Raw genomic sequence first — 16,455 nt, 5'->3', positions numbered from 1 at the left:
ATTGATTAACATTTTTCTTGGATTTTGTTTGGCCGGATTTCTTTTAAATGGATCACGGTGCACTTGTTGTATTTCCTGGGCGAGATCTACATTGGGAGAGTTTTTAGCACTGTTTCTTTTAACAGGGAGATCACAAACCCTTTAATGTCCGCACCTTCAATTGCTTCCGGGACATTAATAAGTCTCAAGTTGTTCTTCCTAGTTGATTCTCAAGACGCTCAAGATCTTCCTTCAATTCCTTGTTCTGATTTACTAGTTTTGCCATCTCCGTTGTTGACGTATGGAGTGCCTCCTTAATTTTCGGTATCTCCTGTTCTAATGTATCAGTTCTTAAAGAAACCTCCTCCAACTTTTGGGCTAGGACCACACAGGAGGCTTGGATCGCAGCCTGGTTAGTCTCAGAAACTGTAAACCTGTTTCTTATTTCATCTTTCAAAGATATTAAAATGTCCGCCAGGGAGCCAGGGGAATCAGCTGGACCTGAGGTACTTGAAGTAGTCGCTAGATCGACATTTACAGGAAGAGAATTTTGTTGATCTTCATAAACCTCACGGACCTCTAAGACAGTGAACCTATTTGACAGATTGACTGCGGGGTGTATAACAGAATTGGAGACTCCTGAAGCACCAATATTCTCAGCACCCATTACTGAATCTCCCAAAGCACCCGGAGAACCGGGAGTGACTGGCGGTTGCATGTCTACTCGCAAGGAGTCTGACATGGCGAGGAGACTGTGTGGGTAGAATCTACTGTAGTGACAGACCGCAACTTGCCTGGGGTTTCCTTATCTGGAGCCAGTATTGTGGAAGAGGACGTAGACAAGACCTTATAAAACGATTTTAATGAGGGTGTTACCTTAACTTTTGAGGCCGTTATTTTCTAACCCCTACCCCTCCCTCTTCCTTTAGGCTCAACGGCGGGATCAATATTAACCCCTTTAAACTTAGCTTGTTTATCCGTCACTCACACTTCCACTACAGGGGGAGAGAGACTAGGGGGGAGAGAGGACTGAGGAATATCGATTATGCCATGAACCCGGGCTGCCCTAGCACGCAGCATATATCTGCAGGTTTTGGAGGGTAGGAAATCAAAATGCTGCTGCTCACTTAACTCACTTATCTCATTTGTCTCCATGCAGTTTAAAATTTCCTCTGCTCTGCTGGAAACTCGATTGAGCAAGACAACGGGAGTCACTTGATAACCCTCCAAAAAACGACAAAGATTAAAGTCCCATAAAAGTCCAAGAGTGCTCTTACCTTCTTGCTGTGTACGAGCCGCCATAAACCTCCTGCAGATACCAGGCGCCAGGCTTCCTACTGTACGCTTGATTCCCCCGACTCAGCGCCGCCGCCATTATCAGGAATCCGACTGGAATAATCTCCAGTGCTGACTCTACCACCGGTAACACGGACCCGGAAGCAGGCAACAACGCTGCGCCACGCCTTTCCACTATGACGCCTGAAGCGCCGGCAGAGTCCCGCGGAGCTCCGGGGCCATACGCCTCGAAACAGGAAAGGAGAAAAGCCAAAAAAAAAGAACGAAAAAAAGATCGAAGCGCCTCAGAATTTAGGAGATGGTAATAGGTAGCATTAATTTAATCGATTACGGCATTCCGGTGGAGTCCCTGCTGAGACCAGACGTAAGCCCATGGGAGCAGGAGCCGCGACCGTTTGGCTTACTGCCGCCATGTTTCCCCGATAACCACCCATGGGCTTTTCAGAGTAGCAGTCTTCGACTTAAAAAGTCCACAATTGAAATTACTGGTGACTGTCTCATCATGCACAGCAGGCTTTGTGCACTGCGAAAAATAGACAGAATTGTGAGAGTTGCATTATGCTGGAGGTGCTTCTCACACTTCCAGGAAAGAAGCTCCATCTGTCAGTTGCCTCATATAGACAGTGTTTCACACACCATAATTGTTTTCCACAAACGCTGGTCATAGTGAAATATTGACCATAGGTCCTCTTATTAACTGCTTAAATGGTGCTTAGGAAGTGTAACAGCATCCTGGATAGTATCTGTGGGCCAGATGGGAATAGGTATAGTTTTCCTTGCCAGACTGTAGCTTAGTTATAGTATTTGTCATTGTGTGTAATATTAAGTACTTTTTTGTACGAAAATAAAAGCACTGATTTATTGAGGGATATTTCCATGCCTTATTTGAGTTCAGAATGTCTAACCATCATCCCCAACCACAAGCAAGCCTTAGACTGCCCTTACTCACTACAATGAGAGCCAGGTGCCTAAAAGGTGAAATTGGTATTCAGTTTGAGGTCCATCAGTACAGAGAATGATGTGTTTAGGTTGTGAAAGACTAATTTCTGAGTGCATGAGATCTCCTAATACAGTGAGGAGTACAAGCTTAGTGAAACCAATTTCTCTTTACATGTGATTCTCCAGCTGTGGAATGAGTGTTAACTTTATTACTGTAGTTTGTTTGGGGGCCCTATAAGTGTTCCTACACATCTACGTGTTTGAGTTTTGGGAGAGTGTTTTGTTCCATGTTGGATTTTTCATTTATTTTGTATTATAGGGAGCTGTGTCGTCCTGGAAGACAGTGTATGTACTTTTTCAGGCCTTAATTTAAGGGGTCACTACTGTTTGGTGATTGCTGTCATTGTTCCTTACCCCCTGAACATACCAATGAATAATGTGTACATAAATTCCTGAGTAAGTTGGATTTCAAATATCTAGGTCACTTTAGTTTGCATTGTCAACACAGGGCCCATTGCCCTCGAAATCATTTTAACACCTGTTTCTTTTAATAATAGTTTAGGAGATGTTTCATTAAGTTATGAAGGAAGAAGTATAAACTGTATCCATCTGGACTTCATGACATAAACATAGCTGGTGTAAAAGCAATACTTCTGAGTGCAATCAGGCAGAGAAATACAATTGCTGCATCTGGATGGAACAAAATCATAAATGACAATTAAACAACCTGATTCTTCACACAAGAGACAATGAATGGAAAGGATGATTACATTCCTGCTTGGCAACAAAGAAAGATATCTGAAGAGTCTCCATTAAATTAGACACCGCAAACGTTGGCATGCTCGAACTAATTGGCCCAAAAAGCTCCCAAAGTAAAGCCATTATGACAAAGACCCCAGTAGAAGAAATCATGTAGTGGGTCAAAACACATTATCAGTATAAAGAGAGGGAGAGAACACACACACATTAAGGAAAAAACCCTGGTGACTACAAAAAAACATTCAGAATTTATTGAAGATAATGATTTTTGTATCAAACACAGCTCATTTAAATGAAAACTGTAAAAGGAATATGGTCCAGAAAGCTGAACATGCATTGCACAAAGACTGATCTACCAGAATGCATCAAACCTGGAAAACAGTTAGAGGGAATGTTTGTTTATTTACAATTTTTAATGCTCATACAGATGCGCTATATAAATACCACACATACATATGTATAATGAACTTTCCATGTTTGATGGTTTAAAAAGACCTTATTGGATCTGTGTTTATATTTTTTTTAATGTCCTTCGTGAAAAGAATAGGAATTAGTCATTTAAAAAGAAAGATTAATTGCAAACCTCCCTGATGTTGGCAATATTAGGTAAACAGAGACTCCTATGAAAATCGATGGATCTATGACAAAGTGTAACCTCCCCTGATTTTTAAAACACTCTATACTCCAAAGCATCTACTATGAGTTGCCAAATCATAAAAAGACCTGGCCTTAATTTAATTCATTTCAATCTCAGGCCAGTGACTTGTATAATAAACAGCTAATTAAAACACGCCCGCTGTTTGATGATTGCTGGAACACGCCCGCTGTCCCGCTGGAACACGCCCTCTTTCCTCTGTGCGCCTGCTCAGACACACCAGCACACCCCGTTCGCCAGGGGACCGCTCACTGAGCAAACGGCTTCACAGCCTCGGGAGGAGCTGAGTGCGTCTCAATCCGAACGCGAGAGATTTGTGACTTCACTGCTGGCTTTCACCCCAGTCAGAGGTCCTGTCTTGTAGTGTGTTTTCGGATTTGCAACTTCACCAGTCAGACTAGGAGCAGAGCGGAGTCTGAAGTGAACTGATTCAAAGCCTCTGGGAAGGTACTGGAGGAGGTGCTCCTCTGGCAGGGCGCCTCAGAAGCCAGGTGAGCCGCGCATGAAAGAAGCTGCCTCTGCAGCCACACGGACTGCTGAACCCTCTCCCTTCCGCCGCAACAAAGGGAATGTGTGCGTTGGTGCGCGTTGGTGCCACGGGGGCTGCGCAGGTATTTGTCAAGTAGCGGGGACTCCCTTCTTGAGGTCATAGGCACGGCCCCTACCGGCCCAGCAGTAGAGCTGCAGTACCGGGATCCGCTCTAAGGAGCCCACTTGTTTCCATTATTTCGGGGGCATATTTTTTTTGGGCAATTTTTTATTTTTGGCAATTACTGCACGCGGAGCTGCCGCCAGTCGGGGGAGGCCCGATACAATTGAGAGAACTGTGCAGATGAAACCACAACTGTGCAGGGGCTAAAGAGACCAGTGCTATTGCTATTTACATGATTTCGCTTTTTGTCAACAGAAACCTATCAGTTTGTTTTACTCAGGAAATCCATTAAGAGAACATTACCAAAAGTGAACATTTTTCAAGAGACCATTTCTAAGGAAGGAGTATTTTATTGTGTATGTTGGATATGTCATTTTGATCTTGTCTAAAGTTAGATAAAGATATTTATATTTTTATCACTACCTGTGTGGTGTCCGTTTGGAAAAAAAGCGGACCACTTGAGGCGCTTGTTTCCTCTTTATCAGCGGACCATTGAGGCGCTCTTGGGGTCTCCCCCGCCCCCGCTGCCTGATCTAACCTTGTGCGCGGCCGTCGAGCGGGAGACTACATCTCCCAGGGCCCCCCTTGAGGCTGGACGCCGCCTCCACGCTGATTGGTGATTGGTGGCGCACTAAAGGACGTTGGATTTCCCGCGTCGCCCGGAAGAGGCCGGACAGGGACCCACTATTGACACTTTCATTTTCATCTAAGGACAGTAAGCGTTAAATTAATATCGGACTGCAGCGCTGGCTGTTGGGGGCTAATACATTAATTGTTTGCAATGAGTAAAAGGAATGTGGGGAACAGGGTGGTGGGGACCCTTGATGCTTTTTTAATAAGAGCTGAATCGGTTCTAATTGATGAAATTGAGGCAACCGAGCGTAGACTTTCACTTGAACCGATTTCTGTAAGGGGGGGGGGTCCTTACCTATTGCCCAGTTGCCAAATATTCAGTCTAATTCTGACACTGCTCCTTTAATTGAGCGGTCCCCATTGAGGCCACTAAGTTTGTCGCCTAATAGCCCTAGCCTGGTCTCTCCACAGTCCCAGAGTAGTGTTGGGAGCCCAGCTATGGTAACTACTAGAGGAAAGAAGGCCCTTGCTCGTACTGGCATGGAAACTCCAATTAAAAAAAGGAAGGGGCGTGGTTTAAACAACAGCTAATTTTCAATTGACTTTGCCAAGTCCACTAAAAAGGACCAGGCTGTAAAGCGGTTTAGGCAGCTGAACCACTTCAAGATGCGATCCTTTAACGTGCCTTTAATGCACTTATCTCCACGAAAGTACTGAGGTTGGTGAGGGTGCATTGCATTTCAGTAAGAACCTTAGTAAAATGTCGGTGTAGGTGTTCTAAACGAAGATACAGTAGTCATGGCAGATTCTAGTTCACTGAGGATGTTCTGAAGTAATGTGTTGCTTACAGAGGTACTTTGCTTCAAAGTGCATTGTGAGAGTTGTAAATGCGACAAAGGTGCTGATCCTTCACATGTACAGCAACACTAGTGGTGGCAAAGCAGTTACGGCTAGTCACTAAGCTCTGCTAGAGTGGGGCTTGGTAAAACAAGAATTGGCAAAGCCAGTAGCTCTCACCTACAAGAAGTATTAGCATTTTCAATGCTTTTAGCCGTGGGCCACAGCAACAAGGCTAAAAGCTGCTGTGCAACATGGCTAAATGTTATGGGAAAAATCTCTACGAAATGGCCAGCGCTGGCCATTTCATAGTGCTTTTTTTTCTTATGGTGGATGGGGGGGACAAAGCAACATGAACAGTGGCGGTGGGAGAGGATAATGCAGTACAAGGAGTGGGGTGGGAGGGGATAAAGCAACTCAAATAATGGGGTGGTTGGAGAGGGTAAAGCAATATTACGGACGGTTGGAGGGGATAAAGCAATAAAAACAGGTGGGTGGGGGTTATAAACAACACAAACAGCAGGCGGGTGGGGGACACTGAAGCAACACAGAGAATTAAAATAATAACTGAATCACAGTGCAAGCATCTGAAGGACACTAATCAAACTAAATCAATCAGTACTTGGTCAATGTGCCAAACGAAAGAACAGGAAGTGAATTCAGCAAGCACTGGCCCATTAGGAAGCAGCAAATACGAGTGATAAGAAGTCAATGAATGGTAAGTAGTGGGTGGGCTACAAGCCCCCTCATAGTTAACAATACCCTTCTGCGACAGAGCATGTGCTGTAGGCAGGCAAGACCTAAAAACTAGTCTTATACGGGTGCATTTTTGATTTTGCTAAACAGATGACCATTACATCTCAATGACTGTATGATACAGTGAAGGCCCAAAGAAATATATTGCACATTTCCCAGAAACGTCCAGCACTTGTAAGGAATCTGTAGGCAGACAGAGTATCCAGCAGAAAAATAGTTATCAAAAGCATCTTACTCATTCCCCAATGCCTGCACAAAGCCCACCACCTTCTCACTTTTCAATTTTGTTTCAGCAGATGATAATGTACAGATAGGAGAAAAATTATTTAATGATTGTAGCAATAGCTTTTTTTCTTTTCCTGGAGTAGGGTGAAAACTTGCTAGCTTTAGCAGAGGCAACAGTTACTTTAGCCGAAGTGCTTGAGTTGAAAGCAGACCCCACGGGTCCAGTGGAAGGAGTCGTCATTGAGTCACGCAGTGATAAAGGGAAAGGGTAAGTATACCTTTTTGTTCAAACCCATAACTTTTTTGTTTGTGAGCTTTCTGGGTGAGAGGTCGTTATTCCTTGTAGTAAAACGTGTGCAAAATGTAAGAAATAGTATTTATTTTGCCACTGCAGCTGTTTATACTGTTTCATTTAGTTTCCTTTCCCTTTTCTTATTTCTTATTCTAGACCGGTATCCACAGCTATCATCCAGAGAGGAACTCTAAAAAAAGGATGTGTGATAGTTGCTGGGAGGAGCTGGGCTAAGGTGCGCCTGATGTTTGATGAGAATGGAGCTGTGATGAATGCTGCTGGTCCTAGTATACCAGTTGAAATTGTGGGCTGGAAAGAGCTTCCATCGGCAGGGGAGGAAATTCTTGAAGTTGAATCTGAGGTACAGTATGTTACAAAAACATGAAGATTTTTGTTTAAAAAAATCTATTGAAAGTTTCCATATTTTGAATATAACAGTTGGTTCTAGGCATATGTTACATTTTACATATACAATAAAAATGCAGACATGTTTTTAATTGCAGCATTTATTGAAACAATGAGGGTAAATTAAATGCCTGATCTATTCAGTCACCTGGTTGAGATTCACCTGTAGCTTTATAGACAACATAAACATTTCCAAATGACAATAAAATAGTATTGCTTTAGTAATACATTCACCTAATTGTGAACTGTCCAAACTCCAGCCAGTACGTTGAATGTGCTCTGAACTCTACAGCTCCTAGAATAACCTGAGTGGTTCTGAGACCCTGCAGCACGTGCTGCACCTCTGTCTACAACTGAATTAAATACAGATTCTGTAGAAGGATATGAACGCTGAGTGATATCTGTGTTGTTCCGAAGGATGATCAGATGCCACTATCGTGAGAGTACTTGTAGGCAGTTTGCTTTATCTATGGCATAGAGGGACATGGAGGGCTTCCTGTATGACTTCAAGGAACGATCATAACATACAGAGAAGTCTGCCCCTATTCTTGAGCACATTTGGTAAGAAGGACAGCTTGTAATTAAGTTTTCTGCCGCATTAGCAACAGTGTTCCACCACACGAGAAGTATAAAATGTTGGGCACTGCCCCAGCGTGCCTGATCTGACACAGTTGAACTCTGTCATCTTGGTTGTGGTTCTGTGGTGTTGCCTGTACTGCACTGCCAGACAGAAATGGTAGACAGTTGAATACTTTTGGAAAAAGGGCCAGGGTGCTATCAAAGTAAAGTCTACCGACTCCTAGCAATAATGAGGCACAGTAAATTGCATTTCCTGGACTTAATCCCAGAAGAAAGAAAGGCAGAGCCTAAAGCAGTTTTAAGTGATATTTAGTTGGCCTCCACAAGGGTGATTTATATGGCTACTGATGTCTGAAAATGGGCTTCAGCTGACTAGCAGGTGCTGTAATTTCTTTTAAAGGCAGAGTTGGGTTTGGATCCACCTACTTTACCCAGAGGTCCAAGGGTACACCCTGAATAGTCCACTTGTTTGCGAATTTGTCTTTGGAAAGGATTTTGAGGATGTTCCCTAAAACATAGAGCAGGACACCAAAACAATCTTTTCGGATGGACAGCCTATAGTACCTGTCAGTACCTGCCTTCCTTTTGTTGCTCCAGAGGTAGATGTCAACCATCTTCCTGTGAAGGTTACCACTTCTCAGATCAGCAGCAACGTCAATGCCTTTCATCTTGTCAACAAAGTTATGCTTTGCAAAAAGAACCAAGCAAAGCACAATCTAAAACTTGCAGCCCCTGAGATCTGACGAAAAGAATCTGTTTCTTAGGCCCCCTCCTTCGTCAAGCCAGCGAGTGACATAATGTCTCAGTTCCTCTCAGTAATTATGTTAAATATCTTTAAGGTCAGATGCACTTGGAGACCAATGACCATGCACACGGCTACCTCTTCCAAATATGCTATGCTTAGAGATTAGGTATATGTTTTTGGTTAACAGTTTGCATGACCATGCTGAAGGGCTGAAGTATTGAATGGTGTTGGTCTATAGAGGATACAGAGAAATAATCACCCTAGGCAAGAGATAAGGAAAGGATTACAAACAGTTGCAGAATCTGCTACTTTTGCCCAAGAATAACCCATTAGCAGTATCCACCCACCTAGAATCCAGTGCAGCCGTAGTATGGATTCCAGATTCAGGTGACTAGTAGAAAAGGAGCCAAAACATGGTACAATAGTGAGAAAATTCCCACTTCATTATTAGTTATGCAACTTTATTGATTAGTTTCAGTGAGAAAGTCTGAATGGTTTAAGAAACTGAACAGCAAAAAACAATTGTCTGGAAGGGGGTGATCTTGAGGACATTCCAGCTACACAAAGGTACGAGGCAGGGATGCCCGCTTTCACCAATGCTGTTTGCACTGGCCCTGGAGCCCCTGGCGGTCTGGGTCAGAACGGAACCATTAATCCGGGGAATAAGCGGGGGTGGACATTGGAAAGAAAAAATATCCCTATATGCCGACGATATATTGCTATATGTCACCAACCCTAGGTTGTCGATAAGCCGAACCATCCATGTATTACACTTGTTTGGAAGTTATTCGGGATATAGAATAAATTGGAACAAATCCCTGCTATATGTACTTACCGGTGAAACTCCGTGCTTGCCAGAGCGTGCATCCACCCTAGCAATAAAAGACATTCAAGTACTTAGGCATTAGAATATCAAAAGGGGATAACAAATTCCTAGAAGATAATCTACTTCCCCAACTGGATAGGCTACGTAGGGACACTCAACACTGGAGGAAGCTCCCGTTGACCTTGATGGGACGTGCAGCCTTATTTAAGATGATGTTTTAGGAGACAAGGGTACCTAAAACCTCATCAAGCGCAGTGGCTACACTGCAAGGGTTCCACTAATATAGTGGATATATTAAATATCATCTTATTAAGTAAACTACTTATGTCCATCACCAGATACTGAACTAACCCATATCTATTGACATACCATGTCCACTTCGAATATCCCTACGTACACAGAGGAATATATTGCTAGAATCATTAGTGGCCCTTCTCTGTTCCACACACCAGGGCCTGCAACCAATGCACCACCAGACATAGCAAGCGAGAAACTCACGGCTCTGGAAAGACTCAAAAAGAAGCACATTCGCACTGAACTACATGCACGTATGTTAACCGAATATCTCAAGGCAGATATTATTCCAGTTGGCCTACAGGTACGCAACATCCCTGCTATCTTCCTACAAGATAAAAAATTTAAAACTGGTTTCTCACACATTGGCACAACCTGCTCCCGCCACTGGATGGTGTTGGGAATAGATACAGCACTTGAACACAGCAAGCGAGAATTGGAAGAGATCTTAGAACTAGAAAAGGCAATTCTTGAGCTAAATAGCCTAGCAGATGCAAAGGCTGCTCTAGAAAAATTGGAAAGAACCATTCTAGACTTTCAAAGTTTCGAGCACCACAAAAAATCAACAAAGGTGACTAAAGATATTAGAAACTACAATAAAGAAAAGACTTACCCGTACCTGCAGGAAGACTTCTTTACCACAAACAATCAAGAACAACAGAGAATCCCCGCAGGCACCTGGGGTAGATTCAGACACAACCAACCAGTTACTTTTTCTGACTCCTCCATAGACTCAGACAACTCCGACCCAGGCGCAGGCCCCAGCACCTCCACACATAACCCCAATTTTTTAGGGAGAGGACAGACCTTTACAGGAGAGAGAGGGAGAGGGAGAGGGAGAGGGAGGACAAGAGTCCATTTCCCACCGGGGGAACGCCAAACACGACGCAAGTTTTACCAATGGGGGTACCAATACTAGAAATTGGATCCCAGGCCCCTATCACTAACATGGAACAACTCCCCATATTCAACCTCTCGACGCATCAACTGGCTGCTACAGATATCACCCTCCTTAGCAGAGGCCTCTCCTTTGTGCTAACTGAAAAGCCTAACTGGTTTAACATACAGACCGAAATCCTACAGTTCTTCAGAAAGGTGAGGCTTAAAGCCTTCTTTCAGCATAAGGAAAACACAAGTAAGACAGACTTGACAGGTCTTCGCCCAAAGTCTATCTTTAACCCTCCCAGTGGCTCTATGCCGCCAGAAGTCATCACATTTGAACATCTTGTACTCAGAGATTTGAACAAAATTAAAGAAGACTACAGATTCACACCTTTTAACGTGAGTTTAGAGGAAAAACGAAGCCTTAACAAACTCAAAGAACTAGATGACATTGTGATCAAACCCTGTGACAAGGGAGGTGGGATAGTACTACAGGACAAGAGTGCATATGACAAAGAAATCTATCGTCAACTAGCCAACATAGCTCACTACGAGCCTTTGGCACGCGACCCTGTAAAAGAAATCTGTGACCTCATCCTAAAAACAACCCAAATTGGTCTAGAAGAAGGTTTCATTAGTAAAAATGAATTTGCATTCCTCAACAATAAGACCCCAAGGACACCTGTGCTGTACACCCTACCCAAAATGCATAAAAATCTGGAAGTCCCACCAGGGAGACCTATACTCTCCGGCTGTGGCTCAGTCCTAGAGCCCTTGGGTAAATACATCGATTTCTTTATCAAGGACATGGTAAAGACTACTATCTCATATGTGAAAGACACCACACACCTAATTAATCTCATTGAATCACAACCTTTTGATTCCCAAACTGAACTCCTTGTCACTATGGACATTGAGTCTTTATATACGAATATACCCCAAAACAAAGGTATAGAAGTCATTAAGAAACATTTGAACCTCCGTCCAGCTCCACACCAGGTACCGACTGATTTCATCATTTCACTCCTGGAAATTGCCCTAACTAGAAACTACTTCCAATTTAACAACAAATACTACAGACAATGTAAGGGCACTTCGATGGGGGCAATTTTTGCTCCCAATTTTGCGATCCTGTTTGTGGACGATATAGAGACAAGTACCATTCTTAACTGTATGAATCCATTCCTCCCCAAAATACGTACATGGCGCAGATACATAGATGATGTTTTTATGATCTGGTCTGGCACAAATACTGAACTAGAAGCATTTTGCCTTTGGCTCAACAATGTCCAACCCGACCTTAAGTTCACTCACAACTATGACGACACTAAGGTAGACTATCTCGATGTCTCCATAAAAAGTGCCAATGGAGAACTCTACACAACTCTATTTACAAAACCCACCGAGCGCAATACTCTCCTTCAATACAACAGCGCACACCCAAGGGCACTGCGAGACGGCCTGCCCTATGGGCAATTCCTTAGAATCAGAAGGAACTGTAAGTTCAAAGAAGACTTTTTCCAAGAATCGGAGGTACTCTGCAAAAAACTGATTGACAGAGGATACCCTAGACGTTTAGTTAAACGCTCTATGAAACGCGCTTGGTATTCCCACCGTGAACACCTCCTTCAACCCAGAGAAAAAACGCCTTTGTCCAGAATCACGTGCGTAACTACTTTTTGCCCGGCCAGCAACAAAGTTACGAGAATGATAAAAAAACACTGGAAAGTCCTTGCCCCTCTAGACCTTGTCACAGACACACCTCTCTTCTCCTTTAAAAGAGGACGGAACATCAGGGATCATTTAGTGAGAGCCCAAAAACCGATCACTAAAGACCATTCTATACACTCCTTTCTCAACCTACCACCACTGAAAGGTCACTATAAATGTAATAACTGTATGGCATGTGAGTCCACCAGTAACACAAAACTGTTTGAATTTGAGAACTCTAAACACATATTGCAATGTTTCACCAATTGTAATTCACAAAATGTAATATATTGCATTGAATGTCCCTGTAAACTGAGGTATATTGGCCAGACCACACAAAAGATCAAATCCAGAATTGCCCAACATAGGAGCAGAATCAAATGCAAGATCACAACAGCGCCACTTGTGCAACATTTCATGGAAAAAGGACACTCAGAAACAGACTTCACCTGGCAAGTGATTGACAGCCTGCTCCCAAGTCACAGAGGTGGAAATCAACAACAACTCCTGAACCGCCTCGAATGCAAATGGATTTTCAAATGTCGGACTATCGAAAATGGATTGAACTCTTTTGAGGAATGGAATGCCATTCTCTAAAAAACTCTTGTCTCTACAGACTACCCTCCACAGAATGACAGACATTCTTCAAGTTTTTGTTCTCAGCATACAGATTCTAGTATCACTTAGAATCCTTGCAAAACTGAATATATGTATTATGTTTTATTCATGTTTACATTCCCTTTTATACTACGCACATTCTAGTATCACTTAGAAATCCTTGCAAAACTGAATATATGTACTATTATGTTTCATTCATGTTTACATTCCCCTTTTTATATTGTGTGCATTTTTGGTCACTGTTTAACCCAGGCTGTCTCAGATTAGTCCATATGGCCCTCCCTGCAGCCCAAAATTCATTAATTGTTACTATCCTTCGTTTACAAACCCCTAACATGCTACTTGCAATAACTTTAAACTCTCCTATTTATTTACTTTCATTAATTCACTACCGATAAATCCACTAGAGGCAGAATTACAACACACCTATTTTGAATCACTCAGCTGCAGGTTCCTTTAAACAATTAACTTCACGTGCGCTATTCTTTCACTAATTAGCTTTGCCCCGAGGCTCCCTCCAGCTGAGCCCTACTATAAAACACACAGGCAAGCAACGCTATTTCCGCATTCATCAGCCAGCCCCAACAGCTGCAGGACGTCTCTGACTGCTCGGCCTCAGGCTCCCATTCACTGCCCTGTCGCCCCTCTAAAGAAGTAAGTTTTCTCCGGTCTCTTCCCCTGAGCTAATAATAACTTCGCAGAGCACATCACCTATGGAGCTCATATTTCACATCTCTCTACATTTCAGAATTACATTCTCCAGGCGGATCTATGTACTGCCAAGCTGCTTGTTTTCAAATAATTAAGTAAGTTTCTCACTTGTGTTTAAATCCCTCACACCCATCCCATTATTCATTTCCCAACTACAGTTAATTTTTCCACACTCTGGCTCTCATTCAATACAGCCTTTGAAGCCCCTGCCTCCCAATTTGGAGACTCTAGGAACTTTACGGGCAGTTTAACTTCAAAATAGTAAGTGTTTTGCCCCTCATTTGACCTTAGACACTTCATGGTTCTTTGCCGGAATGCTTTCACATGTGCTCCCTGTTAGACAGATTAATTCAGCCCCCTTTTTCCCTCACTTATCCCTGTAACACTGACAGCTTTTTCGAATAGAATTAAGCAAGTCACCCCTGTGCCTTCGTTTTTTATAGTGTGCTTGCTTCGGATTCACTGCCAGTAGTAAACCAAGTTTATTTAATTAGCTGCTTTTTGTGACTGCTCCCAGCACCGGACTTCATCTAATTAGCACCACCTGTTACTCTTTTTGAAATGCCATGTCTTAGCTGGTAAAATCTAGCGCCATACGTTGTCATCCCTTAATTTAATTTAAACAAATACCTACTTTTGCAATTTTGCCCTCTCGCCTTTTGACTCAATTTTTTGTCATTTTTTATGGACTCCAAGCACTAATTCTTGATAATTTGTTTCAAATGCATGATTATAATGCCTACCAAATGTAAGAATTATTTTCCTTTTTTCCTTCTAGGGAGCTATTGTTGTATTTACTAGAATGTATGCAGTAATGTGTTTGTTTACATATACACAGGGTCTTAAACAAATGTGTTCCCATCCCCCTTCCCCCTCTTTAATTTCAGCATGCTCACCACTGTCCTGAAGATGAACCCCAATAATTGGGTTCGAAACGCCGTCGACCACCCCACAACATGAATTCTTTATAACTTGTAAAGATCAATTATGGAATTCAACTACTATATTGTTGTCAATGCGATGTCTTTTTAAAACTACTATCACTATTTCACACCACGCTTTTCTTATTTTGTGAGCATTCTAAAATTGACTTTGTTTAAATAAATACCTGCTATCTTTTGACCTACATGACCCTTTACGTACTTTGTCTCCTGCTCCCTACGGAATTGATTTCACTTATCTTAAAAAACAAGTGACCCTGCCTGGGTCACCTTTTCTATTGGACCCTTTTGGGCCATCCTTGAACCATTGTTCTTAACTCTTCTTATTTAAGATGATGGCATTGCCAAGACTCTTGTATATTTTGCAAAATACCCTGTGTAAAATTCCATCTAACTTCTTTAAGCAGATAAATACAGAACTAAGGCTGCTCCTGTGGGATGGAGGTCAGGCACGAATTGCCCTACATAAGTTGCAACCTAGTGTTTATGAGGGAGGGCTGGCAATTCCAGATATTAAAAAGTATTACTGGGCAGCACAACTCATAACCATCAACGGGTGGATGTTTTGCGGGGAGAGAAGAGCCAGTATACATAGCTGATCATTACCACATGGGAGAAGGAGGATACCTAACTGCACTGTACCACCGACATACAAGCGGCACACATCCTGCACACACAGAGGCGACAGTACACGTATGGAGGGAAGGCACCACATTCCTAGGTTGGAAAAATAAATTGACCGAACGCACGCCGCTATGGCACTCTGACCATTTACAGGAAGTGGGCTAACTAAAGGGATTTCATAAATGGCAAATCATCGGGATAGAATATCTAGGGGACATATGGAGGGGGCAAAAATGTATACGTTTTGTGGATCTGAAAGTGGAGTATCAGATGTCTGACAAGGAGTTTCATGGGTATTTGCAATTAAAACACGCTCTGAAAGAACATATCCCTGATGGGGAGTGGTTGGCAGAACATATACTCCACTTGAAGATAGACTTCTCATTTTTTTTATATATATATATATCTTTATTCAAATTTTCAACAATTTCACAATACAAACCAAGCAATCGTAGCCCAGTTCTGCAGTGAAGATAGACTTCTCATGGACCCATGTTAGAGAAAGCTGTCTCTTTAGTGTACATAAAAATAATGAATAACTCCCCTGACTCCCTAATAGCTCTTAGAGAAGCCCGGACAGAAGATTCAGAAACATTGGACGACGACGACTGGACAGAAGCGATACATAGTCTGAGGGAGGTAGCAATTAGGGCACGATTCCGACTGATACAGCTACGCGTACTCTATAGGTCGTATACTTCTAAAGTACTTCTGCACCGGATAGGACGCAGCGATACTGACCAGTATGCACGGGGCTGTCGGGGAAGTGGGTACATTTTTCCACATACTATGTGCAAGCACAAAAATACAACTATTTTGGAAAGAAGTAATACAGGTCATGTCGGAGGTAATAGATCAGGAGATACCTTGCAAGGCTAAATGGCACATCACCTGTGTCGGGCAATGAGAATTGGCCAAAATACTCCAGGGTATGGCATAGTAGCCAAATGTAATATAGCTAGGGAGTGGGGTGCGAGTCAACCACCGAGTATTGCGAAATAGAAAGAAGACCTAGATTGGTTTTGCAGTGCCAAAAAGGTGGTGTTCCAGGGCAGCCTGCCCAAAGAAATGGGACAAAATATGGGAGAAATAGACACAATACAGAGTACTTTGAATTAATGGTTAAGTGAAAGGGGTAAAGAAACAATAGGGGAATA

The 16,455-nt window shown here is 42.8% G+C and overlaps 1 protein-coding gene across 1 annotated transcript in view; it reads left to right on the top strand.

Annotated features, from left to right (window-relative positions):
- MTIF2 (mitochondrial translational initiation factor 2) overlaps window positions 1–16,455 on the top strand; it is a 285,890-nt gene that overhangs the window by 121,674 nt on the left and 147,761 nt on the right. Inside the window, exons 8-9 of the mRNA XM_085612606.1 lie at window positions 6,815–6,939; window positions 7,120–7,324. Of these exons, the coding sequence (XP_085468732.1) occupies window positions 6,815–6,939; window positions 7,120–7,324 (330 nt within the window). The remainder of the gene's footprint in view (window positions 1–6,814; window positions 6,940–7,119; window positions 7,325–16,455) is intronic.

Source organism: Triturus cristatus, chromosome 6 (genome assembly GCF_964204655.1).
Source record: "Triturus cristatus chromosome 6, aTriCri1.1, whole genome shotgun sequence".
NCBI lineage: Eukaryota > Metazoa > Chordata > Amphibia > Caudata > Salamandridae > Triturus > Triturus cristatus.
Note: the sequence above shows the minus strand (reverse complement) of the source record. Positions and strands in the feature narration are given on the sequence as shown.